The 27,157-nt window shown below is 39.2% G+C and overlaps 1 protein-coding gene across 1 annotated transcript in view; it reads right to left on the reverse strand.

Annotated features, from left to right (window-relative positions):
* Positions 1–3,991: 3,991 nt before the first annotated feature.
* Positions 3,992–27,157, reverse strand: part of LOC102430228 (serum albumin-like) — a 108,034-nt gene continuing 84,868 nt past the window's right edge. Inside the window, exons 3-16 of the mRNA XM_023758657.1 lie at positions 22,274–22,331; positions 21,074–21,206; positions 18,816–19,015; positions 18,155–18,287; positions 16,954–17,051; positions 15,353–15,482; positions 13,682–13,911; positions 12,307–12,439; positions 11,118–11,215; positions 9,591–9,729; positions 8,799–9,022; positions 6,700–6,832; positions 6,033–6,100; positions 3,992–4,046 (exon numbers count right to left, since the gene is read on the reverse strand). Of these exons, the coding sequence (XP_023614425.1) occupies positions 6,059–6,100; positions 6,700–6,832; positions 8,799–9,022; positions 9,591–9,729; positions 11,118–11,215; positions 12,307–12,439; positions 13,682–13,911; positions 15,353–15,482; positions 16,954–17,051; positions 18,155–18,287; positions 18,816–19,015; positions 21,074–21,206; positions 22,274–22,331 (1,751 nt within the window). The 3' untranslated portion in view covers positions 3,992–4,046; positions 6,033–6,058. The remainder of the gene's footprint in view (positions 4,047–6,032; positions 6,101–6,699; positions 6,833–8,798; positions 9,023–9,590; positions 9,730–11,117; positions 11,216–12,306; positions 12,440–13,681; positions 13,912–15,352; positions 15,483–16,953; positions 17,052–18,154; positions 18,288–18,815; positions 19,016–21,073; positions 21,207–22,273; positions 22,332–27,157) is intronic.

A 27,157-nucleotide genomic window follows, 5' to 3' on the forward strand; every position in this document is an offset into this window, starting at 1 on the left:
AGGCATGCCTAATGGTTTTTTGTACATGTCCCACAGTCGAGAAGCAGAGTCAGAATCAAGAATGAAGTCTTACCTCAGCGCTGGGGTGTTTAAAAGTATCTAAAAATAGCAGTTCCATCGCCAAGTCCAGCACCATGTTTGCCCGATGGGAGGCCTGTGGAGGACTTCCAGCATAGCCCTATAACCTCCAGGCAGCAACAGCAGCTCTGGAAGTGCTGCAAACCTTGGCCTATCCCCAGCGCTGCAGAGAAAGGCAGAGAGGAGAGGTGTGTACGGTGGCTCCAGGGGTCCAAATCCTGTCATTGTCTCGGGTTACCTAGCCTCAGTGCCCTCCAGGGCAGCCTCAGTGCCAGTGCAGAGGAGGCTTTGGAGAGGGTGGTGGTGAAGGGAATGCACCCGACTCTGGATACCCAGTGAAACTGCCGTCAAGAGCCTTTCTAGGGCTGGCAGGAAAACGCAGCAATGAGTGAAGAATAATGTCTCAAAATGAAGAGGTTGGGTTTTTCTTTCTCATCAGCAAAATGTGAATATTACCTAACCCACAGACTTTGCAAGAATTAATTGAAATAAAATTCCAGAAATTGTATAATGGCTGGGCTGTAGTGGATAGGTTGGTTGAGCATGAACAAGGTCTTGTGCACGGAAAGGTTGCAGGTTCAATTCTAGGTCAGGGCACATACCTGGGTTTCAAGTTGGATCCCTGGTCGGGCTCCTAAGGAAGGCAACTGAAGGGATGTTTCTTGCATTGATGTTTCTCTCTCTATCCCTCTCCCTTCAACTTTCTCTAAAAATCAATGGAAAAATGAACTAATGCCATATCTACAAGTGTGGATGATCTAAAAAAAAGTGGGGAGTCCCTAACTGGTTTGGCTCAGTGGATAGAGCATTGGCCTGAGGACTGAAGGGTCCCAGGTTTGATTCCAGGCAAGGGCATGTACCTTGGTTGCAGGCACATTCCCAGTTGGGGGTGAGCAGGAGGCAGCTGATCGATGTTTCTCTCTCATTGATGTTCCTAACTCTCTATCCCTCTCCCTTCCTCTCTGTTAAAAAAAATCAATAAGATATATTTAGAAAAAAAGACAGGGTAATAGAGGTTCAATATGTACTATATAATTTAAAGCATGTAAAATAATATAACTTTTTAGGAGCATATACGTTGTCAGGGCCAGCCTGACAGGGTTGAGCCGGGCTGAGGCAGGGAGGTGGGAATTGAGAAAAGAAAGAAAGACAGGAAAGCGGGATCGGGAGGACCCCAGTTCTCTTGATGAACTGAAGCAACTTTATTAGCCACACAATACTATTTATACATAACACACTGAATAGGAGGTCTATCAAGAGGAATGTATTCTTTGTTCCTCTTAATCTCTAAGCGAAGGACACAGCAGAAGGACAAGTTCTCAGTACAGTATATCTCAGTAAATAATTACAGACTTCTTGGTAAGCTATGAAAGGCTCTACAAATGTTGCTCTTATTCTACTGATAAACGCCATCCAAACAAGTCTGGGAAAACTGTGTGGGTGAGAATCCCAGCCTTGCTAGCCCCTACAGGTGCAAGGACCTTGCCAGCTTACATCTGGCCCCCAACAATACGTTATCTATACTAATAAAATGGTAATATGCTAATTAGACCGGCCATCTTTCGAACATCCATCCAGACGTCCTTCTGGACAAAGCCACGGTGGTGGGGGCCAAGGCACAGGCTATTACAGGCGATCAGGCTGGCAGGGGAGTGCACTTAGGGGAGACCAGGCCGGCAGGGGAGGGCAGTTAAGGGTTACCAGGCTGGCAGGGGAGGACAGTTAGGGGAGATTAGGCTGGCAGGCAGAGGCAGTTAGGGGTGATCAGGCAGGCAGGGGAGCAATTAAGGGTGATCCAGCTGGGAGGGGAGAAATTAGGGGTGATCAGGTGGCAGGCAGAGAGGTTAGGGGTGATCAGGCAGAGAGGTTAGGGGCGATCAGGCAGAGGTGGTTAGGGGTGATTAGACAGGCAGAGGGGTGAGCGGTTAGGAGCCAGCAGTCCCGGATTGCGAGAGGGGTCCCAGATTGGAGATGGTGCAGGCCAAGCTGAGGGACCCCTCCCGTGCACAAATTTCGTTCATCAGGCCTCTAGTGTAAGAATAATAGTTTGCCATCATGGCAACTAACAGAATCTGAAGGATACCTTAGAGATCATCTCATTCATCTCATTCAGAGGCCTAGAAAGGGAAGATAATTTGCTGAGAGTTATGTAACTCATTAGAGCCAAATCTCTAATAAAGAGTGCCCTCTCATCATAATAGAATTTACCTTTTATAAATGAAAAATCTATAAATGAAAAAGCAATAGAGTAAAGCAATTTAACTATGAATCTGCACAAAAGAAAAATAGATGCCAAGAGTAACTCTTTCAACCAGCAAATTCAGATGTATTCTACAAATGATGAATATTTATATTCACAGGATACTTAAAAAAAGCAAAAGTATTAACATTTATTTTGGGAAATATTAACAATAAAATCTTGATTTGTTGTTTGAATGATGGATTTAAGAAAGTTTTAATGCAGAATAAATTCCATTTCTGGAGCAGAGACATCAGTACACTTAACCACATGCTCCGTCTTGAAATCCCTGATGATAAATCATGTGGATATCATGTACCTCCTGATGAGAAATGAGAAGAACAGTTCACACACTCACACACACAGTCACATCTGGGTGCCTACATGTTCTGGTTGCCCAATCTGTGAAGCAAAAGACATACAGTGAGAGCCAGACAGAATAGCCACTGTCTCAGAACCAGGGTGGGCATTGGGCTCCTGGACCCCTCTTAGGCTCAAGTGTTCAGAAAATTTAGGGAATCTGCTTGACCCTGCAGAAATTGGAGGAAGCTAGGCTCCAGGGTCCCATATTGTAGAATGTTTTTCCAAAAGGTTTAAGTTCCCACTTGGTGTCTGAACAAGACATTCCAGGCAAGGGTATGGCAGACCAAATCCCATGTGGGTCCAGTTATATGGAAACATCTTACTCAAAATCTAGGTCTGCCTCTGAGATCCTGAACAAGCCACTCCACCTCCATTTCACCCCTCCAGGCTCTCTTACCCCTTTGTGATGATGGCAACAAATGGGGAAAGTATTTGATACAATCAACACAAAGCCAAGTCAGGGTTGGATATGGATGGGGGAGAGTGTAGAATGTAAAACTCCAGATGCAAAAGGAGCCTTTTTGTGTTAACTTGGTACCAAAACCTTTTGCAAGCATCATACTTAAAACTATGAAGCATAATTATTAAGGACAAAATAAACAAGTTGCGGAACACCATGTACAATATAAAACCAATACTATAAAAATAAAAAGTAACAAGCCTATAAATTATTTTTCAGTATATAAATTCATAGACAATGATCTGACATCAGTGACCACATCTAGAACCAGTGAAAAGAGGCCCAATATTGAGTATAACATCTAATTTTTATAAGAAAATGTTATCTTCCAACTCTTACACTTCCTCCATTCTACAAACTTGTTAAATTTATTATACTCTTAACGTATTGTCATCCTAGACTGTTAAATTTCTTCCAGGATCAGTGTTTTCTTCCCCATGCAAATAACTATCCTTACAATCATCTCTATCTTCTTTGTACTTCGCATTGCTTAGAAAGTTCTAGTGGTAAAGACACACCATGTTTCATATACCCTACCTGTACCACAATCTTTATTCTTTTTCCAGAATTATAATAATGCTAAAATGTTACTTTCAATGTTTATAATCCACAACTCAGAAGAGTATTAATGTTTCTTTTAATTAATGATCCCAAAGGAATGAGAAGCTGTGCAATGAAGTGGGGGGAAAGGGGGGACAGCGAGACTACAAAATTTTCAGGATGGCAACGACTCTGCAAAATAACAGTCCTCAACCATGATATTAGATTTTTAAATTTGTTTTATTAATTTCATCACAAATAACATAGGCAAAATATTTTTTACATTGTATGTTTTTTAGATTGACCATGAAATGAAAAACAAATGAATAAGATGTGGGTCTTCATTTCTCTTTCTTTCGGGGAAATCTGAAAAATAAAAGTACAACTATAAGTACTGTTTGTAAAATATCGTGCATTTTCAAATCTTTTTATTTTATTTTTTTAATTTAAGTTCTTTATTATATAAGCCTCTTTTTCTCTCATTGATCTATCCCTGGACACCCCCAACCCCTTCCCCACCCCCCCATCTGTGTCCATTGGTTATGCTCATATGTATGCATACAAGACCTTTGTTTGATCTCTTAACCCTTCACTCCCCCCCACCTTCCCTCATTCAAATCTATTTAAATGAATGTCAATTAGCTTCCAGTGGTCAGCAAACTGCGGCTTGCGAGCCACATGTGGCTCTTTGGCCCCTTGAGTGTGGCTCTTCCACAAAATACCACGTGTGGTCACGCAAATACAGTGTGATTGAAACTTCATGGCCCATGCGTAGAAGTCGGTATTTTGTGAAAGAGCCACATTCAAGGGGCCAAAGAGCCACATGTGGTTGGCGAGCCGCAGTTTGCCGACCACTGGAGATTGTCTTTCTGCAATTTCCATTTTCACCAATGAAAATAATTCAAGCTTGCCTTCAAACCATGGCAGCTGAATTCTTCTTCTGAGCTAGGGGAGAGGACACTCCACTAATTATTGTAAAGTCCTCTCTTAGTCACTGACATCATCCAACTCCTTAGGCTTCAGAGTCACAGATGCCATCATGACTCCTCCAAGTTATTCACTAAATATCTATTTCTTACCTTCACAATTACAAATAAGCAAGGTGTTTTCCCAAATTACACCTCAAGGAATAAAATCTTACCACTTAGTACTACAACAAACCATTTTCAAACAACCAAATTTTCAGAGACAGGAAGTTCTTCCTTGCCTGAATGCACAATTTGTAGATACTAGAGGCCTGGTGCAGGTACTCCTGAACCTGTGGAGTCCCTCAGGCTGGCCAGCAGGGATTGGCCAAGACTAGCTCTCTGACATCACCAGAGGGGTTCCAGATTGCGAGAGGGTGCAGGCCAGGCCATGGGACCCCACTGATGTACAATCGGTACCAGGGAAGGACTGCTGGAGAGCCCATCTTACCCAGTCCTGATCAGCCAGACCCCAGTAGCAAGCTACCTACTGGTCAGAGCATCTGCCACCTGGTGGTCAGTGTGCATCATAGTAACTCATCAAACAGTCGGACACTTCACATATTAGGCCATTATTATATAAGATTATCATTTAGCAAATAGTAAGTTAAAACGTAGTTAGTGGAATAAGCATCATGGTCAGTTTGAAAAATATTAAAGAAATCCATGCTACAAAATTATTAGACAACTTATTTTAAGAATGAAAGTTTATTCCATTTTTTAATTTTTCCGAAAATATAACAATCAAAATGGATTAAACATGTTAACATGTTTATTGTCAAACACCTAAATTTTAAAGTGGACCTTTTGATCTAAGAAGAGCAAGTCTTAAAACTCAGAATGTTGACCTACTGGAAACTTAGTAGCAAATCATTTACTATTAAATAGGAGCTCACATGGCAGATTTCTCATATTCTCCATTGACATGAATTTGGTATTGAGCTATTAAGTTGAACCTTGTGCAATCATTGTCATTCAGCTTTTTTACCCTGCAAGAATGCATATGGTCCAGCCTAATTCCTGAAGTAATCCACTGTGAATCATTGCTTAGTTCAATGGCTCTATCTACGCTATCACACTAAGTCAGAACAGGAAGCAATTAACTGTCAACATCTGGTTTCAGCTTTAAATTGTGGCTCCACCTCTCAGAAGTCCAGTGATCCTTGGGTAAACTACTTAGTCTATGGTTGATCTGTGCTTTCATTTTCGCATCTGAAATATGGGAATAATAATGGAACTCAATTCAGAAAACTATTGTGAGAATTAAATAAGTTCATCTACACAAGGGCCCTAAAAATAGTGATTGGCACTAGACCATATGGTTCTTATCTATTTTAATATTAACTGTTATCATTGATTTTTTAAAGAAAACCCCGAGGATAGTTACCTGAAATGCTTGTGATTATGCTGATTTTAGGCTAAGACAGCTTGACTTGAAGCAACAAGTTTTGGACCCTGAATACAAAGAAATGACATATTTCAGGGAAGTATTAGCATCATTATTAGGATAAATGAACATTATACTAACTTTCCATGCTTCACACCATTTAATACCAACTTAGTACTAGAATCTCTAGAAGGAAAATTACTGACACCCATTGTGCCCAAAGACATAAAAACATTACTGTCAAGTCATAGGAAAAAAACAGTAAATGACTCGACATTTATAGATAAACTCCCCCACTTGCCTGTGAAATCAAACACTTAAGTTCAACCAAATTGCAGACAAGAACTTTTAAAGAAAATGCTTAATAAATTAAGGTTCTGGTTTAATGATGTCTCTACCAAAAGATTTTAGAACTTCTGAATATTCCTATTTGAATTCATAAATGGCCCAAGTTTGTAAACAGAACAAACACCACAAACATTTAACAATATGCTTCAGTGCAGCAGGAGGGGAAAAACACAAGAGCTAATTTAGGTCATTTTTTCAGACAATGCATGTAGAATAAGATTCCTGGGCCCCAGGTACAGAAACAGAGACCACTGAGCCCCAGCCTGAGCAAGCCAACAACAAAGGACACTGTATATTAAAATGAAGACGACTCCAGCACCTCCTCTGCAAAGCAGGCTTCTTTGTCAGCAGCTGCGCAGCACTTCTGGAAGAAAGCTGAGAAGTTCCCCATAACAGTTTTCAGTTGTTCCTCAGTTGCTTTGGGCTTGTGTTTCAACAGCTCTGCAAGTGCACTGCATTTAAATGAACCAAAACAAAACATGGAAGAGGTTACTCACAAGAAAAATGGAGATGCTTCTGCATACTTCTCCAGTCTGCAGTCTCTGACTTTCTACTAACAATAAAAAGCCACATGACTGAAAAGTCAAAAGGGTTCCATATAAAAAAATATTCCCAATGAATTTCTAAAACATTAAAAAATTTTCAAGATGTAATAAATGCTTTCAATTCATATTAATATTTCTCATATGGTGTATTCACTGCAATCTGAAAACTCTAAATATTTACTGTCATTGGTGGGATTTCAATGGGAATTGGAAGAAGGAAAGCCACTGCCTAAGTTATTCAGAGCATTTCCATTCCATACAACAGCTCCTATTCCAGTGAACAGCACCTCACCAGATGGGCTGGCTTCATTGCGCTGTTGTTTGAGATCATAATTCTTGGAGCCAGGCAAGTCTCTGATCCTGAGGCTCAGGCTTACCACTACAAAATTCAATATTCTCATTTCCATAAGGAGGAGGAGAAAAAAGTTTACCTTTTTGGGGTTGGTGGAAGGTTCAAATAAAATCATCAATGCAAATTGCTCAATAGTAATAGTGTCAATAAACTCTTCCCAGATATATCTCTGGAAATTATATGTCATTACATTTAAAAAGTATTCAATTTATAGCATTGTAAGAACTAAAAATGATCCTTATCAGCTTAATTACCTTGGACTCCATTTTAAAGTTTCTAATTCAAGAATCCATATATTTTGTCTTAGAAATTGGCCCATTCAAAATAAATATGCAGGAGCCATGGGAAATAAACTATCCAAACTCATGGGACCTGGCAGTTCTCTTTCATTGACGTCTGCACAGATAAAAGTGCTAGAGAGTTGTGTGCGCACAATAAGTTTTGCAATATTCCAATTAAGTCTATGGCCATGATCAGAACCCACCAGACAGGACAGCAACTTTATGTTGCCTATCTAACCCCTAGTGACAGCCTCAGAGAGTCTAGTCTCAGAACTCTCATTTCTAGATGTTTTTCATCCAAATTTTTTTCACAAAAGTTACATCTCAGAGGTTTACCTTGCCTGCAGGTTGCCATAGCACAGAAAAACAACTTAAAATCATTTATGTGTAGACATATATTCTTCTAAGACTTCTATTAACTTATTTACTATCTGCACAAATGAATCAGTTCAGCTTTTTCAATTGAACCTGGATAAGATATTATTCTACTGTAGTCTCTATTTACATGACTATTCTTGCCTGGCCAGTGTAGTGCAGTGGTTGAGTGGCAACCAATGAACCAGGAGCTCAGTATTAGAATTCCTGATCAGGGTACATGCCTGGGTTGCGGGCTCAATCCTCAGTAGAGAGCATGCAGGAGGTAGCCATTCGGTGATTTCCTCTTATCATTCATGCTTTATCTCCCTCTCCCTCTCCCTCTCCCTCTCCCTTCCTCTCTCTGAAATAAATTTTTAAAAATAAAATTATTCTGAATGATTGCTAGGCCAAATTATAATAAAGTTTTGTTGTACTTTTCTTTCTTTCTTTCTTTTTTTTTGCTAAGAAAACAAAAATCTATCCATTTTAATTTTCACACTTTTATCACTTTCAAAAGGCCAATACTTCAGCTGCCTCCTGCACATCTCCCACTGGGGATGTGCCCGCAACCCAGGTACATGCCCTTGACCGCAATGGACAGTTCTCCCTATCAAGATTACAAACATATGCAGGAATGAAATGCTCCTCACGTTTGTTTGTTGTACTTTTCTTTCTTTCTTTCTTTTTTTTTGCTAAGAAAACAAAAATCTATCCATTTTAATTTTCACACTTTTATCACTTTCAAAAGGCCAATACTTACATATTAAGGAATTTAATTACTTTTCTAAGGAATTTAATCAATACTTCATAAGAAGTCGCCCATTCAATGGACAGTTCTCCCTATCAAGATTACAAACATATGCAGGAATGAAATGCTCCTCACGTTTGTTTCTTGACTTGTTGCTCAGGCACAGGAAGTGCGCATACATCTGCATGGAAGGTGAATGTTTCAGCGTTAAATTCTTTGGGAGCATAGGTTTCATCAACCTCCAGAGCATAAAAGCATGATGGTCTGTTCACCAATGACTCTGCACAGCATTTGGTAACTCTGTCGCTCACTGGTGACTTCTCATGTGCCACACACAAACTGTTCAGGACGTTGAACAGCTGAAGAACAGAGAATAGATCAGAAATTCAAAAGAAGCATAATGAAAAGTTTTCTTGAACTCTACTTTCCGATGGACCAAAAAAAGTGTTGTGTTTTAATTACCAATGCTGAATGCAAGTTTGATTTGAGGGAGTGATTTACTTACTTCAAGTAATAGGGACATTTAGAAGTCTTTTCTCTTTTAGATATGCCTACATTTGCAGAATAATCCATTTGAGAAAATAATTTATTAAAATAATTTGAGGTGACTCTTAGGTATGTATTGGATAGGGGAGAAAGCAGTCATATACTGAAACATTCAGGGAAAGTCACCCCAAAAAGTAAATATATTTTCATGTCAGGATGAAACATTAAAAATTCATGGAATTTTTTTCAGAATAATTTATCATCTTTAGAATCTTATCCAAATCCTGATTCTGATAGTCAGGATAATGTAGACAATCAAGTTCTGGCTGACCCTAACACACACACACACACACACACACACACACACAATTAGTTCACTCTTGCTTCTATTTCAAGGCCAAAATTCCTCACTGTTGACTAATTATATTTTAAAGTACTCACATAGTCATCAGAACAAGCTGTTCTTTGTGATTCGGGGAGCTTACAACACTCGCTGCCCGCTCTTGCAAGTTTTCTTGAGAAATCCACAAGAGTTGGAGTTGACACTTGGGGTAGTTTCTTTGTGTAATGAACTAAGACTCTGTAACAAAAGAGTCCATGAGTTCTCAACCAGGCAAGAAACTACTTTTTCTAGCATAGTAGGTGAAGCAGAGAACACTTAGACAAAATCAATTACAATAATTTTCCATTCATGAAGTTATCTCCACCATGAGGTAAAGTTGGGAGACCTTGTCTTAAGCAACAAGGTAAGCCTAATTTTGAATTCCACATGTGCTATATAATCTTAGGAAAGTGATTTAGCTTACTATACTTCAGTGTAATTCATGTATTTATTGATTGCTTCTTTCTTTCAATAAAACCTACTTAGAGCTTAATATACAGGGTGGAATGAAGTAGAATTACAGTTGTTCATCTGGAAAAACACAGGCAGGTTAGGATTATTACCACAGATTTATTAACTATGTTTAGCTTACTCACAACTGTAAACCTACTCTTGCCCACCCCTGTGTAGCAGCACTGTGCTAAATTAGAAAGATATGAATGAGTTTTCTGGTCTATACAATGGGAGGATCTTTACCTGACTCAATAGGAATGGTGCAGAGATTAAATTAAAAGAGACAAAGTATGCCATCAACCTAGCACAAAGTAACAATCCTTTATTAGGAATTCCAACCACCATTGTAAGGCAGTATATGGCTGTAATCTACTCAAGGGAAGAGACTTGTTAATTATTGCTATCCCTAGCATCCACAGTTACAAGAGTGCTGACATGACTAAGTTGAACAGTAAATATCTACCTAATGGTGTGTCCCTCCTTTGACTTTACCTCTGTATGTAAGGCTCTATTAGATCAGGATAGTAGTCTATCAACTCATATATGACAGAACTTTCTGAGCCACTGCTACTCAAGACAAACCATTTCTTATTCTGGAAAGCATTGTTGTCTTTTATTTGTTCATAAACTATTCCCTTAATGCTCACAGAGCATCCACAGTTCCTATATCCCAAGGAAAAGATTTTGTATTTTCCTTCCCAGTCTCAAGAGAGTAATTTTTAAAACTTCTTTCAAATATAGGTCTCTTCAACCCATCAACTATTTCATCTCCCATTATCCAGTCTTTCTTATCAAAGAAGGATTAGAAATATATACTATATTTTAATGACTGAAAGTTGTATGACAGGGAGTATCTATAATAATAAAAGCATAATATATTAGACCTGTCGTCCTTCCAGATGTCCTTCTGGATGAAGCTGGTGTTTCGAGGGAAACATGGGTCCCAAGTGCCTGCCAGCAGCCCTTGGGTAGCCTGGAACTCAGGTGCCAGAGGGAAGCCAGTGCCAACAGCAGGGGGAAGGAAGGCCTATTCTAGCATGAATTTCATGCATCGGGCCTCTAGTATACACATAAAGTCTTTAAAAATTACAAATTGAATAGGAAAAAAATTAGTCAAAAACAAAAATACATACACATTTTGGAAGCCATACTCTCCAAGGTTTCCTAAAACTTCACAGGTTTTTTCTACTATTTCGTGTGACTCATTCACAAGAGGCTGAAATTCATCAAGCTAAAAGATAAAAGAATTGTGTTTACAGGATTCCACCAGAGGACCAGATGCAGGTTTCTTCCTTTCTGCCGAAAGTCATATGAATAAATCTTTGATGCAAATCTTCTCAGGTACCTCCAAACTGCATAGCGTAGTGAGTAAAAATATTCAGGCTCTGCAGGGTGACTGTTGGTATTTGCTCATTTCCTAGTTGTGGAAGTTTACTTCTGATCTCCAAGTTTTAGAAACCTCACTTTTAAGATAGGGATGAAGATGGTACTCAACTCCAAGAATTGCTCCGTAAAAACCACCTGAGCTAATGAAATGATAAGCTGACAACAGTGCTTGGTGCACAGTCATAGCTCGAGAAATTATAGCTGTGATTATCAGCATTATTTTTATTATAAAGCCAACTCTCCAGTTGGATTCTGAGCTCTCTGAAGTAAGAGATTTCACCTTCGGTCATGGATTCAGCATGGTGCCTAGCATACAGCAGGTTCTTGATAGAGGAAAAAATGACTTCCCTCTAAATCTAAACTTTGGAAACCACTCCATTTGTTAAAGGTGCTAAATACCCTAAGCCTGCTAAAATCCCATATGAGCATAGCAAAATATGCTAAAAATCCTCAAGAACAGATTTCCTCTCCTTACATAATTTCTTATATATCTATTTATAAACCTTATAAAAAATGTTTAAATTTATTTAAATAAATAGATTTCACAACCTCCCTTAAGATCTTAACTCTTGATACTTCATGAACCTTGAAATCATGTAAACTCTCTTCATATTTAAATTACATCTCTTTTCATTAACATTTACATTCACCTTATCTTATTTTATTCTCAGGACCTGGAGAAAGTAGAAAGATATGGTCAAGATTTTGAAATTAGAGCTTGCTGCATTCGAATCATTTTCTCTTGACTTATCTAGGTTTTATTTACCATTCTATTGAAGTCATTTTTCCCAAAATGTTTAAGAGAACAAAATTGAAATTATCTCAAGAGAATGGCTCAATTGCATTATAGAAAATTTTGCATTCTGGCATTATTTTTCTCTCTTTTTATTGAAATCACCGAAGAGCTGCATTTCATTCTTCCTTTGAGAAACCTACCACTTTGGAATAGCATGCATGAGCATCATCGGTGGCACAGCACTTCTCCAGTGTAGCTTCATACATCTGGGCAAGTCTCAGTAGCAATGAGACAGAGTAGTGAGGATGCTTTCTTGAGTACTCATACAAAAACCTAATTAAGATGAAAATAAAATACACTTCATTAAACAAAGAAGCAAGAAAATCACCTAACTAACCACGAGCATGACTCATACTCCAAAGGTCTCAATTTGACTAAATCCATGCAATAAAGGTTGGTGGCCAAGGGCTAGGGGTACCTTAGGCAACTGATTAACACTATCAGAGTCTTAGTTTCCTTCTCTTTAGAATGGATGTAATAATAGATTCTAACTTATAAGGTGGATTTTGAGAAACACATGCCATAATTTATGCATAACACACACTGGCACATATTAAATGTTTGATAAATAACACCTATTATTATGTATCTATTGTTTGATTTGAACTATATCTCAAAAAGCTTCTCATAGATATAGATGATTGATAGATGTAGATAGATAGATAGATGACAGATGATAGGTAGGTAGATAGATATTCTTACATTTTTATTTTCCTCTCTGCATGAGTGAAATCTGGAAGGGTACATAATTTTATGAAACATTATTTAGTGCACAGAATTATATCCAAAAATTGAAATTCAAAGTTTATGAGCACTTACTAACTATATATAATTATTTATTTTATCTTTTTTTAAATCCTCACTGGAGATAACTTTTTCACTTGATTTTAGAGAGAGAGAAACATCGATGTGAGACAGCCACTTCAATTGATAGCCTCCCCCATACACCCCAAGCAGGGCAAGGAACCTGCAACCCAGCTATGTGCCCTTGACCAGAATGCATATCCAAGACACGTTGGTTCTCCAGCAGACACTCTAACCAGGTCTGAGCCACGCATGTAAGCCAGGGCTATTTCTATACTGCTGTCAGATACAGAGATATTAAGATGTATGACATATTTACCCATGTACGTCATAGCACATTCAAGAAATACTATTTGAATCAATACTTGAATATTATGTATATAATTCATGTACATATATAATGTTTCTAGAGATATTCCCAGAAATATTCCTAGGAAGAAAGGAATGGGGAGGGAGAGATGATAGGAAAGTCTACATATAACTTTGTATTCTCTTTTCTATTGTTTGAGCTTTTGCCATGAGCTGGTATTATTTTATGACTATTTTTTAAAACTATTAACTTTTTCCAAAAATGTTTAAAGGCTCCTAAAGGGAAGGATGAATAAGCATTGCAGGCAACAACTGTAACACCTCCAAAGGAAAGGCTAGAAGTGTTTTCTAAAGCCTCAGACTACATAAAAGCTTTGAAAGGATAATTCTTCATACACTTACTTGCCCAGGAAGTCTTCTTTTGCCTCCACATAGTTTTTGCAAACGTCCTTATTTTCAACAAAAGTACCAGATTTTACTACAGCCGTGTTAGCAACCACGTTATCATCCGAATTGTCACCTGTCTTCTCAGCAAGACAGTGAGATTTTTCCAACACAGGCTTATTACAGCATTCCTCCAATTTAGGAGAGACTGATATTGAATTTTCACACATGTACTTTGTAAGATCTGCCTGTAAGTTAATTTATGAAATTTATTCAATGTGAACTGACATCATTATAGTTTTTCTCTAGACATTTATTATGTTGGCAGAACATGTCCATTGTATTCTTTATATATAAATAATACATATATTATTGATTTTTTTAGAGAGGAAGGGAGAGAGATAGAGAGTTAGAAACATCGATGAGAGAGAAACATTGATCAGCTGCCTCCTGCACACCCCCCACTGGGGATGTGCCTGCAACTAAGGTACATGCCCTTGACCGGAATCGAACCCAGGACCCCTCGATCTGCAGGCCGATGCTCTATCCACTGAGCAAAACCGGTTAGGGCATCCACTGTATTCTAAGACCATATACATACTAACCTGCTTTCTAAGAACATTTTTAATCAATGCTCCTAAATCTGTAGATTCAGATAGCACTACTAAAATATTTCCAATTGATTAAAAATGAGTCAGTAACAATTACTTATTAATTTTATATTTCTACTGTCAAGATACTTAAGTTTTGAAATTGAAGCCTAGTATTAGGAGTTTGGGGGAAGGGATGAAGAGATTAAGAAGTACAAATATGTAGTTACAGAATAATCACAGAGATGTAAATTATAGCACAGGGAATATAGTCAGTAGTATCCTAATGACTGTGTGTGGGAAATATCAGGGGTCCACTTTCTACTATAAAGCACATGATGTACTAATTACCTATGCTGTACATCTGAAACCAATACAGAATAATACTAAATATAAACATTAATTGAAAAATAAAGCACATATATATAAAACCTAGTATTGTTTTTCCAAATATTCCCCAACATTAAGTGCAGGCATTGTGTAACCAAATAACTAAATAAAGTACAAGGGATTTTTGAAAAATTAATCAAGATCATAGTCACAGGCCCTACTTACACATGTAAAATATCTGCCTTAAATTTTCCAGAAAGTGTTCTGAGAGATTAGGATTCTGGTAATTGGTTATATATTTACATTTCGGGGAAAGATATATTATATTAAATATTTGTGTATTAAGGGAGGATATATAGAGAAAAATTACATAATTTTGAACAATGTCTTCAGGTACCAGCTCTTCTCCAACTCTACCTATGTTCTCAAAGAAGTATTCTTAGAAATCTACCTTTGCAGCTGTTCTACTTCAGTTTGAACCTTTGTTCTCAGATAGAATATAACTGAAAGGGGTTACAAATTAGTGAATGTATGTATCAGATCATTTTGTGAGTGGGATAGCCAGGTTTAAATAAATAAATAAATAAATAAATAAATAAATAAATAAATAACATGCCATAAGGAGGCAGGGAAATAATTGAGTATATTAGACATAGAAGAAATTTCAATTCACTGTCAGCTGTCACCAATTACATTAAATAGATTCATTGCACCCACTGAGCATTTTACCAAAGCAAAGTCACCAAAGAGAATACTGAGCATTCCTTACCCAGTCGTCTGCACATTCAAGTATGTCACTTTGGCAGCATTCCTTGTGGACTTTGGTAAAATCTGTTGCCAATTTGGAAATGATCATAAAATCAGCATTAGGAAATCTCTTGCTCAGTTCAGATATGAACCTAAAAGGAAAATTTCCCATAACAATTTATTAACATGCAATATTTTATGTGAAAGCACTAGGAAAATACTACTTACAACAAGTAAATTCAGGACAAAATAAAATATGTAAATAATTTGTAAAATTCATTAGTTCATATATTAGTGCTAGTTCTAAACCAAATTATCTTTGGACAAAATGTTTGCTTAGGGCACAATTATCCATTCTAAGTGTGTGTGATGAGTAGAAAGAAGTCAGCGATTCATAAAATTAGAAATCATAGAGGATTCTGAAAGAGATGACATCTGGAGCCCATATCTGACTTCCAGATCTGACTTTACTGCTCATTAGCAGTGTGATCTTCGGATAGTTACTTAGAATCTCTGAGCTTCAGCCCTGGAGAGACACACAGCATGCTGCATCAAAGGACTGTGGTTTGAATTAGATTAGACGATGCACAGGAAAGCTCTATATAAACTGCAAAGGATCACACAAACTCCAGTTATTTTTTTATCTAATTAAAAGCCTTCCTCCTGAGTTCCAAAGGGTGTTAAGAAAATAAATTTAATAACTTTTCAAGATTATAGAGTTTAACATATTTTTATCCAGAAATTAATCCAGCACAGTCTCACGCCTGATCACAGATGTGAAAGGCTAATATGCACATGCTTTCACAAGTTGTTTCAGACTTGCCTAAATCTGATAAACAATACTTCTTCCCCAAAATCAGTCACAGCCTTTTTAAATGTGCATTGTTTCACATTGGGGTGGTTTTGTTTAATTATTTGCTTGATTTTGTTGTGCAGATAGTAGAGGTGACAGGCAAACATAGTTGAAATGATGGTTTCTGGAGACCTTGATAAATGCCTATTTCTTTTCATTTTATCCTCTGTTTGTGATGATTAAACACAATTAATTTGTCTAATTAATTCTTGACTAACAAGTGAGGGATTGGGGTCAAGGGTGGGATTTATTGGCTCAGATGCTGAAGGATACTCCTAGAACCAGCTAAGTTATATAAAAATAGAGGCCCAGGCAACAAGAAATTAAGAACAGAGCAGGAGCTGTGAGAAAATGAAAAGTGACCTTAATGGCTGAATTTAATTATCAGAACAAAAAAATAAGCAGACAGTTTCAGATGACTGCAGGGGGCAATAAGATAAAATAAAAGATGCTGACTACAACTGTATAAAAATCATGGACCAATAGAATAAGATCCCTAGTCTTTACAAATAAATGGGACATAAAATACATGGTCTAGAATGACAAAAAATATCCTCAAAATTTTTAAGTACCTTGAGAAAATATGATTTAAAATAATGCAAATTGTCGTTTATGCTCTAATTTTTCACTTGTGTTAAATTTCTACATTTTAGACGACCAAAAAGATGTATGTAAAAGCACTTTGTAAAAACTCATAAAAATGTACAATTTTGTCAACTAAACCATCATCCTTTACATCATTATAAAGTACAAATCTACTTTTAAAATACCATTTTTGCAAAGCACTTTCTCCTCTGTTTTGGAGCATGGAGCACTTGAATTTCCCTCTATAAGCTGAACGCAGTACTTCTTTCTGCAAGGCATCCAACTGAAAAAGAAATAATTTTGAAAAAAATTTAATTTCACATGAATAAAAAGAAAAAAGAGAGAGAAAACTCATGGACATGGTGATTAAGAGGAGTAAAAAGTGGGGGGAGGTGGAGGAGGGTACAGGAGAATAAATGGTGATGGGGAAAATAAAATAGAAAAAAAATTCTACATGAAACACCCCTTCATAAGTTCAGATGAGACTTTGAAAAATTAAATTCTAAAGACATACTGTACACCTAAAATCTCAAGTACTCACTGTTGGAAAATAATTATTTTGCTATGTCGTTATAGGAAAAATCAGTTTGGTCATAGTGGAAGCCCCTAGATAATGAACAACCAGCGTGGGGGCATTGCCAGGGAAAGGGGAACAGAAGGGAAAATACACTAATATCCCAGGGAATAAAATGTTACTGATTTTTTTATTTTGCATAAATTCATTGAAATCCCTCCTTCACCAACCCTCACATCAATGAACTCCCTATAGCCTGGCCAGTGCTGCTTAGTGGTTGAGCATCCACCTAGAACCAGGACATCAGGGCTCGATTCCTGGCCAGGGCACATGCCCAGGTTTTGAGATTGATCCCCAGGAAGGGGCATGTAGAAGGCAGCCAATCAATAATTCTCACTCATCTCTCCATCTTCCTTCCTCTCTGAAATCCATAAAAATATATTTAAAAATAAACACCTTATAAAACATGATGAGTGCACAATAAATATTTATAGGATGAATGACTAACCACAGGCTTCTAGAAGCAGTGAAATTCTCCACTTTGAATTTCATCCCCAATATGAAAGGTTCATAAAATGATAAACAAAAGCTGTGGCTCTTTGTTGTGCAATTTAACAAATGAGTTTCTGTATTTCACTGTAAAATAAGAGGGGCTTTTAGACACATACACAGTGGTTCCTTCTATCAGATCCAAAAAGGAATAAGAATGTCAGAGGCCTTCAAAAAGGGTGAAGAATCTTTGGGGTGGGTAAGAGCAAGGAAGGCTTTTTTGAAGGTAAAAAAGTTTATATCAGCAACTTAGGTGCCCTATATAAGATGCCCCAAATCTGAGGTTTGAGTCTGAACTGGCTCTTCTGTTCTGCTGGGCATACCTTTGGGCCCAGCCTGGCATCTGCTCCAGCACCTTGGCAGCATTCTGTCAAAGTTTCTTTATATTCTTGAGTATAGTACAGGAGCTCTGGGCCATAAAAGTAAGGGTGTCTTCTGGCAATTTCATATATGAACCTAAATTTTTAAAAAGAAGGACAGACAGTCTTTTTTCTATAGCAGACAGGATTACAGGAACACTAATTATCAACATTTTCTCTAGGAATTCCAAAACCTAAAGACATCTGACTTACTAATTAAACTCAATTTGACCTTTCCTTGGTCATTTTTTATGTCATTGAAAAATCTAAACATATACCTATATAAAGTGTATACACACATATAAAATATTTAAGTATTGGTGATATAAGGTTATTGACTAAAATGAAGTTAATTCTGGCAATAGCAAAATATATATCTTCATAATATTTTAATACGTGACAATGTTTTTCATGCAGATCGTATCTGTCCTCATGGATTCCAACAGATCATTGCTCGAATTTTTTATTGTGTAACATTTTATATCATTAAATAATATTTCTTTCTATTTGTCATTAGAACAAAAGCTTCTAAGTTTTCATATTGGAAATAGTTTGTGGTAGTAATTGTTATCATTGAGTCTTAGCCTATTTCATAATTTTTTAATTTGAAGCTTAAGTTACTTACGTTCCCAAAACCTTCTGTTCGAATTGATGAAAGGCAGTGCATATTGCACTGGGGTCTGTTGCCGCCGGTGGAGGGATGTCCAGATCATCATCTTTGTGTTTCAGGAAGCATTGATTTCTCTCAGGTACTTGTTTTTCACAGCACGCAGCCAGGTTGCCAAGAGATTTAACTGAACACAATTTCTCTCCCACAAGGGTGTGCTAAATGGCAGACAGAAGGTTTCAGACTGGTGGGTCGTGTTTTATAGTTTGCATAACCCAAAGAACAATATTAAAAATGTAATGTACCAGTAAACCTTGCTGAGGAAGTCATATAGAAATCCACTTTTTCTCAGTGTTAGTTTCCCTTAATTTGATCATCTATGTTTCTTTTTAAGTTTGTGTTTGTTTATTGTTAATTCTCACTTGAGGATATTTTTTCCATTACTTTTCAGAGAGAGTGGAGGGGAGGGAGGAGGAGGGCAAGTGAGAGAGAGAAACGTCCACGTGAGAGAGACACAGCAATTGGTTGCCTCCCACACAAGCCCCAGGTGGGACCAGGGATTGATATGTGCTCTTTTTTTGTGTTTGGTTTTTAATCCTCATTTGAGGATATTTTTCCATTGATTTTTAGAGAGAATGGAAGAGAGAGGGAAAGACAGAGAGAAAAATGAATGTGAGAGGACCACCAGGGAGTGGGGTCAGGGAGAAACCCTCAACCAAGGTAAGTGCCCTTGATCAGAATTGAACCTGGGACCCTTGAGTTCTCAGACCAACATTCTATCTGCTGAGCCAAACAGGGTAGGGCCCAGATATGTGCTCTTGACCAGGAATCAAACCTGAGCCCTTCAGGTGCACAGTCCAATGCTCTAACCACTAAACCACTGGCTAGGCCTATCTGTAATTTTTAAGAAGTAACTGTCACACGAATAAGACAATAGGGCAACGTGCTAGCCAATGGCTTTTAAAGAATGAGTGTTACTCCAATTTTCACCTGAGGCTAAAGGCTAGAAGCAATCATAATAAAAATCAAGGGGAAATACTCCTCTAAGAAGCAGATGAATTCACATCAGCGAAGAAAGTGTTGGGATAGTTTCTTATTTGACCTACTCCTTTGTGAAAGGTCCAACTTCTTAGTAGATACTGTTTTAAAATTGAGAAATACTACAATTCACTATATATTAATTGTTATTGCACTAAAATATAAATCTTTTTTATTTCAGAAACTGTTGTCTCAAAACCCACTGCATTAAAGGAATTATTTCCATCCCCATTCACTTTTATTATGAAAATACTTGTAATACAAGGGAAAATATACTGCTTAAGACAGAACTTATTGATTTTCAAAAATATATATTTATTATTCACATTTAGAGTCAAAATATTGTATGAAGTTGATTTTCAAAAATATATATTTATTATTCACATTTAGAGTCAAAATATTGTATGAAGTTAAAGTACTGATTCTGACTTCAGGGGGAGACACATATATAGAGAAATAAGAGGAGGAATAGCTTCAGTGATAAATGAAAAAAGGACTTGCCACCCTGGCTGGTATGAGTCAGTGGTCAGAGCATCAAACTGTGCACCCAAGGATTGATGGTTAGATTCCCAATCAAGGATGCATACCTGGGTTTCAGGTTTAATCCATGGCTCGGGGGAAGTAGGGGAGGGAGGCCATGCTGGAGACAGCCAATTTATGTACCTCTCTCACACTGATGTTTTTTTTTCTCTCTCTCTCTCCCTCCTGCCTTCCACTCTCTAGAAAAAAATCCTCAGGAGAGGATTAACAACAACAAAAACCTATCTGGAAACACCAAAAGCTCAAAATCCTTTAAAACATTAAATGCCCTCAGATTTGATTTGATATAAAAGTATGAATATCCTTAAAAGGGAGAATATATCACTGTACTATTTATTTTATCCAGCTAACAAAATTAGGGTAAAAATCACCCAAGTGCTTTCTGAAAATTAAAAACCATGCTATTAGTATTAGCCTCTATGAAAACAACTCAAACTTCAGATTTATAACAAAGAGACTTTCACAAATGACGAATTCATTGTGTGTGGTCTCAATAAAGAAATGTCTGAAAACTGTGGACATAGCTGGAATGTCTCTATCACAGAAGGTACGATGGTTCTACCCATTTGGGAGTGTTTCTCTCAAATATGGTCATTTAAGTAATAACTAAGAAAGCCAAAATAGGATCTTATCCCTTTGAAATGCTCAGGATTACTTAAAATAAAAAGTAATAATATTGAAAATCACAGTGTACTTACAAGTGACTTGCCACAATTTTCAGCTAACTCATTAAGAGCACATACATCTGCCAGGTCTGTTAGTTCATTTACTAATCCTACAATCTCATCTAAATGGGACTTCCGAAGCAACTGAGAAAAATCAACCAGCAACCTGAAAAATGGGACATAGGAAAATGTAGTATAATAAACTTTAATATAAAGTCGGTTGCTATGCTAGAGAATAAATTGTTATCAGTATATATCCCATAGTATTTTATGCATCTCACTATTATCCTAAAAAACTATTCACATCACCAATTATCTGAGGCTTAACCAGGGATAGGTGGTTTTCCAAACAAAGAGGATATGCACTTCTACCATGTTTACATATCTATGTGAGTAGATGAACACATACAGAGTAAGAAAGCAACATGCATGCTAAATAGATCTGTTAAGAAGAGGGGCGTTACAGAGACCCTTGGACTATTTAAGACAAACACACAACATACATCTCCTTTGATCAGGATATAGAATAAAACTGATCTTTAAAAAATAAACTATTTTTTAATTCTTTACTGGATTTAAAAAATATATATTAAAATGCTCTGGAGAAACCAGAGATCTATTTGCTAGGTAAAGGAATCTGAGTGTGTGCTGGGAAAGGAACCATATTTTAAAGACTTTCCTTCCATCAAGCTTAGGTAAGAGTTCCAGAGCTACTACACTTCCCCATACAGTAGCCATCAGCCACATGTGACTATATAGTTAAATTAATTAAAATTATATACAATATACAATTTAAACTTTTGATCCTCAGTTGTGCTTTCAGCGTTTAAAGTACTCAGCCTGGCTGATGTTGCTCAGTGGTTGAGCATCGAACTATGAACCAGGAGTTCACAGTTCAATTCCAGGTCAGGGCACACGCCCTGATTGCAAGCTCAATCCTCAGGAGGCAGCTGATCAATGATTCTCTCTCATCATTGATATCTCTCCCCCCCCCCCTTTTCTCTCAGAAATCAGTAAAAATACATAGTTTTTTAAAAGTACTCAACAACTATGTGTGGCCAGTGGCTACCATATTGGCCAGCATTGATATGGAATGGTCTCATCAATGTAGAAAATTCTATTAGACAATATTGTTCTTGGGTCTGGACTCTAAAGACAGGGGAAGATAAGAACTTCAGAATAATAGCATGCTGTTAGAAACATTAAATTTGACTCTTCAATATTTTAACTTACAGGCCTTTGAAAAGTTCTTTTCCCAAATCCTTATATCGATGAGCAAGCTCACTTGTAGCTGGCAGGGGGGAAAGAAGATTTGTTTAAATTTGGAAGAAACAACTGGTTATATTACTTTTTATGTTTCTCTCCATTTCACTAGGTATTCACTTGCTCCAAATATTGGGCTCTGATTCTTTCAAAATATTTTAGGATGATGGTGAACTATTTCTTCTGCTTTTAAACAAAAGCAATATTGAATCACCAGAGATACTATTTGAAAAAAATCATTAAAATTATTAAATGTCTTTAGATTTATATTCAAACTTCAATAGACCTAAAAAGTATCTATTAAAGCTCTTAATATCTATTAACAGTTACTGAGAGAACAGTATGAAAAACTACACTAATAAAAGACTAAGATGCTAATTGACCATACCTTCACTACACCCACCAGCCAATCAGAAGAGTATGCAAATTAACCCAACAAAGATAGTCGTTAAATTTGCATACTGCAGGTGGGGAGGGCAGTGCCAGATGCCCCGCCAGATCTGGGCCACAGATCGGAACTGTGGAGGCGGAGCTGGTGATCACCCGCGGCCAGAAGCCTGAGGCCTGGGTAGGCAATCGGAGCGGGCTGGGGGTCCCCTGCTCAACCTGAAGGGGGTGGCCAGCCTGAAAACAGCTCTCAGGCCCTCACCCAGGCAGGCCAGGCACCTCAGTGGTGACCACCACACTGAAAGGGCTATGGCCAGCCTTCAAGCAGCCATTGCCCCTCACCTAGCCTGGCCAGGCACCCCAGGGGGAACCCCTACTCTGAAGGATCTGTGGCCAGGCTGCAAACAGCCATCAGCCCCTCACCCAGGCTGGCCAAGCACCCCAGCAGGACCCCCACCCTGATCCAGGACACCCTTCATGGCAAACCAGCCAGCCCCCACCCATGCACTAGGCCTCTATCCTATATAATAAGAGGGTAATATGCAAACTGATCCTAACAGCAGAATGACTGGGAATGACTGGTCACTATAACACACACTGACCACCAGGGGCAGATGCTCAATGCAGAAGCTGCTCCCTGGTGGTCACTCCGCTCCCACAGGGGGAGTTCTTCTCAGCCACAAGCCAGGCTGACAGCTGCTAGCACAGTGGTGATGGTGGGAGCCTCTCCCGCCTCCTCAGCAGCGCTAAGGATGTCTGACTGCAGCTTAGGCCTGCTCCCCACTGGCAAGTGAACATACCCCGAGGCCCCCGGGCTGCCAGAGGGATGTCTGTCTGCCAGCCTAGGCCCAATCCTCCGTGGAGTGGGCCTAAGCCAGCAGGTGGTCATCCCCTGAGGGATCCCAGACTGTGAAAGGGCACAGTCTGGGCTGAGGGACCCCCCCCCCAACCCCCGCCCCGAGTGCACAAATTTTTGTGCACCAGGCTTCTAAGTATTAAGTATTAAGATAACTCTAAGTATTAAGATAACTTTCTGAGGGTTCACAAATACAAAATATCAAAGTCCAGAAATTAATGCTAAAGGAAAACTTTCTTCTTTAAAGATGCAGGGTATACTGAAAATTTCTTTTACTAGAAAAATGAAATAAATTTGAACAATAAATCGTAGAATTCTTACATGCATCCCGGCGAAACACACCCCTGGAGTAAGCAGAGTCAAGAAGAAAGAGAACATAAATAAATGTTATCCACTTCATCGTGCCAAAAGCTTGTGGGGTTGAAAAAAGAAAAAGGGCTGGATGAATGGAGAGACATTAGCACTAATATACTCTCTAACTAATCATTGTAGATTATTAACTAGATTTACCTTTGTATTTTCATTGCCCTCAACTGATTATACAATTCATAGCTTTCTTGCCAACAATTTGTTTTACTAAATCCCTTGCGTATGTTTGCCATCTGGAACTGTTTTCTCCATGAGACTTTGTCAGTTCATTACAGTTATATAAAACATCTTATCCAATTTGACCAAAGCGTTAAAATGATCTGTATCTACCGGCTAGGGCAAAAATAGGCTTACAGTTGTGAGTAGGAGTGACCACAGCTGGTCAGTGCAGCCCGGCCTGCACTCTTGTATAATTACTTACTAATGATTGCATCATTTTCCATACAAGCACCTGCAAACGTACTTTTGTCGCTATATGCGTTATTCATTTCCATGTTATTTGTGTGTGATTTACCATTTGAACATTTTAGTTTTTAATATTTGCAAAAATTTAGCCAAACCAATTACTTAGCATGGAAACAAGACTTACTTAAAGAGCTAAGCTCTGAACTGTGTATATTACTAATTCCAAATATGCTTTTCACATGAATAATGGAGCCAGACTTGTTTTTCAGATACCACTAAGGAATAGAAATAAAATAATTCTGCCTATGGAATTATTTCCATTAGAGAAAACTACTTTTAAAGCCCCAAAATTTAAATTAGAAAAGAAAAAAAGGAAACTATTCTAACTTCTCAAATAGAGAAAGTAATTTCCTTTTGGATAAATTATATTGGCTTCTCTTTACCTCCTGAGAAAGAAGAATAAGCACTTCTTTTTTTTTAAGTCAATTTCTAACCTTAGCCTTTTTTCAATATGAGTTTCCAGGGAAGACTTTGTCAAACATGCAATTGTTATAACTGGATGTAGTGTATTTCTAATTTACAAAATTAGGCCTCTGTCATGCACACATCTACTTTGCGCCTATTTTTCACTTAATAAACGAAAATAATAGTATTTGTTTCTCAATCTCCTTTTCACTACAATATCATATTGTAACACAATAGTTCATATAGAAAACAAAAAAAATAAAATTCATCATTTTTGAAGCTGAGAATTGATGTTCCTATATTTCATGAAGCTCTCATAACTCTAAAATACAAAAATATAATAATAGTCTAATAGCTACTCATGGTGTCAGATGGGTGTGAGATTTATCAGGATGCTAACTTATTAAGTTATGTAATGTCTATTCTTTGGGGAGCACACCTGAAACTAATATAGTAATATATGTCAACATCGATTGAAAATAAAAATGATAAAAGCAAACAGTGAAGAGTAAATCTCCTCCCATAGTAACCCAGAGAAAACTATGGTTAAAAAATAAAATTCTTCACAATTCTTCGGAGACAATTCACACATTTACAATCTTCCATATACCCACCCCCTTTCTCTCCCCCACACACAGGAGCTTAGGATACATAGTCTTCTCCTTGTTTTTTCACTTGTCTTGGAGATGGCCCTATATTAGCCTACTAGAGGCCCAGTGCATGACATTCGTGCATTGGGAGGGTTCCCTCAGCCCAGCCGGCAGCCTCTTGCAGTACGGGACCCCTGAAGGGATGTCCACCTTCTGGATTAGGCCCACTCGCCAGCTGTGAGCCCACTTCTGGCTGAGCAGCCTTCCCATTGTGGGACCGCACTGACCAACAGGGGGCAGCTCCTGCATTGAGTGTCTGCCCCCTGGTGGTCATTGCATGTAATAGCAACCAATTGCTCCACTATTTGGTCAATTTGCATATCAGGGTTTTATTATATAGGACTAGAGGCCCGGTGCACAAAAATTTTTGAACTTGGGCGGGTCCCTCAGCCTGGCCTGTGCCCTCTCACAGTCTGGGACCCCTCAGGGATGTCCACCTGCTGGCTGGTGGACATCCACCAGGGGATTGGGCCTAAGCTGGCAGTCAGACATCCTTAGAGCTGCTAAGGAGGCGGGAGAGGCTCCCACCACCACTGCTATGCTGGCAGCCATCAGCCTGGCTTGTGGCAGAGCAGAGCTCCCACTGTGGTAGCACACTGACCACCAGGGGACGGCTCCTGCATTGAGTGTCTACCCCTGGTGGTCAGTGTGTGTCATAGTGACCAGTCATTTCCAGTCATTCTGCTGTTAGGGTCAATTTTCATATTACCCTTTTATTATACTAGGGGCCCGGTGCATGAAATTCGTGCACTGGGTTGCGGGGGAGTGTCCCTCAGCCCAGCCTGCCTCCTCTCACATACTGGGAGCACTCAGGCATTGACCCCCATCACCCTCCAATCGCAGGATCGGCCCCTTGCCCAGGCTTGATGCCTCTGCCAGAGGTGTCAGGCCTGGGCAGGGGACCCGCATTTCCCCCTGATCACTGGCTCTGACCCCCACCCAGGCCTGATGCCTCTGGCCCAGGAATCATGCTTGGGCAGATGACCCCCATCTCCCTCTGATAGCTTGCTCCACACCCCGCCCAAGCCTGACGCCTCTGACCCAGGCTTCAGGCCTGGGCAAGGGGACCCTCATATCCCCCCAATCACCGGCTCTGCCCCCCACCCAGGCCTGATGCCTCTGGCCCAGCCGTCAGGCCTGGGCAGGGGACCCCCAGACCCCTCCGATTGCTGGCTCTGCCCCTGGCCTAGGCCTGATGCCTCTGGCCCAGGATTCAGGCCTGGGCAGGGGACCCCTCTCTCCCCCCGATCACCGGCTCTGCCCTCGCCCAGGCCTGATGCCTCGGCCAGAGGCGTCGACCCCCATCACCCTCCCATCACCTGATCGGCCCCTTGCCCAGGCCTGACGCCTCCGCCAGAGGTGTCAGGCTTGGACAGGGGACCTCCATCTCCCCCTGATCACTGGCTCTGACCCCCACCCAGGCCTGATGCCTCTGGCCCAGGAATCATGCTTGGGCAGGTGACCCCCATCTCCCTCTGATTGCTTGCTCCACCCCCCGCCCAAGCCTGACGCCTCTGACCCAGGCTTCAGGGCCTAGGCAAGGGGACCCTCATATCCCCCCAATCACCAGCTCCACTCCCCCACCCAGGGCCTGATGCCTCTGGCCCAGGCATCAGGCCTGGCAGGGGACCTCCCAGCCCCCTCCGATTGCTGGCTTCGCCCCCCACCCAGGCCTGATGCCTCGGCCAGAGAGTTGACCCTTCATCACCCTCTGATCACCGA

The sequence above is a fragment of the Myotis lucifugus genome, unplaced genomic scaffold, assembly GCF_000147115.1.
Source record: "Myotis lucifugus unplaced genomic scaffold, Myoluc2.0 scaffold_136, whole genome shotgun sequence".
Lineage (NCBI taxonomy): Eukaryota > Metazoa > Chordata > Mammalia > Chiroptera > Vespertilionidae > Myotis > Myotis lucifugus.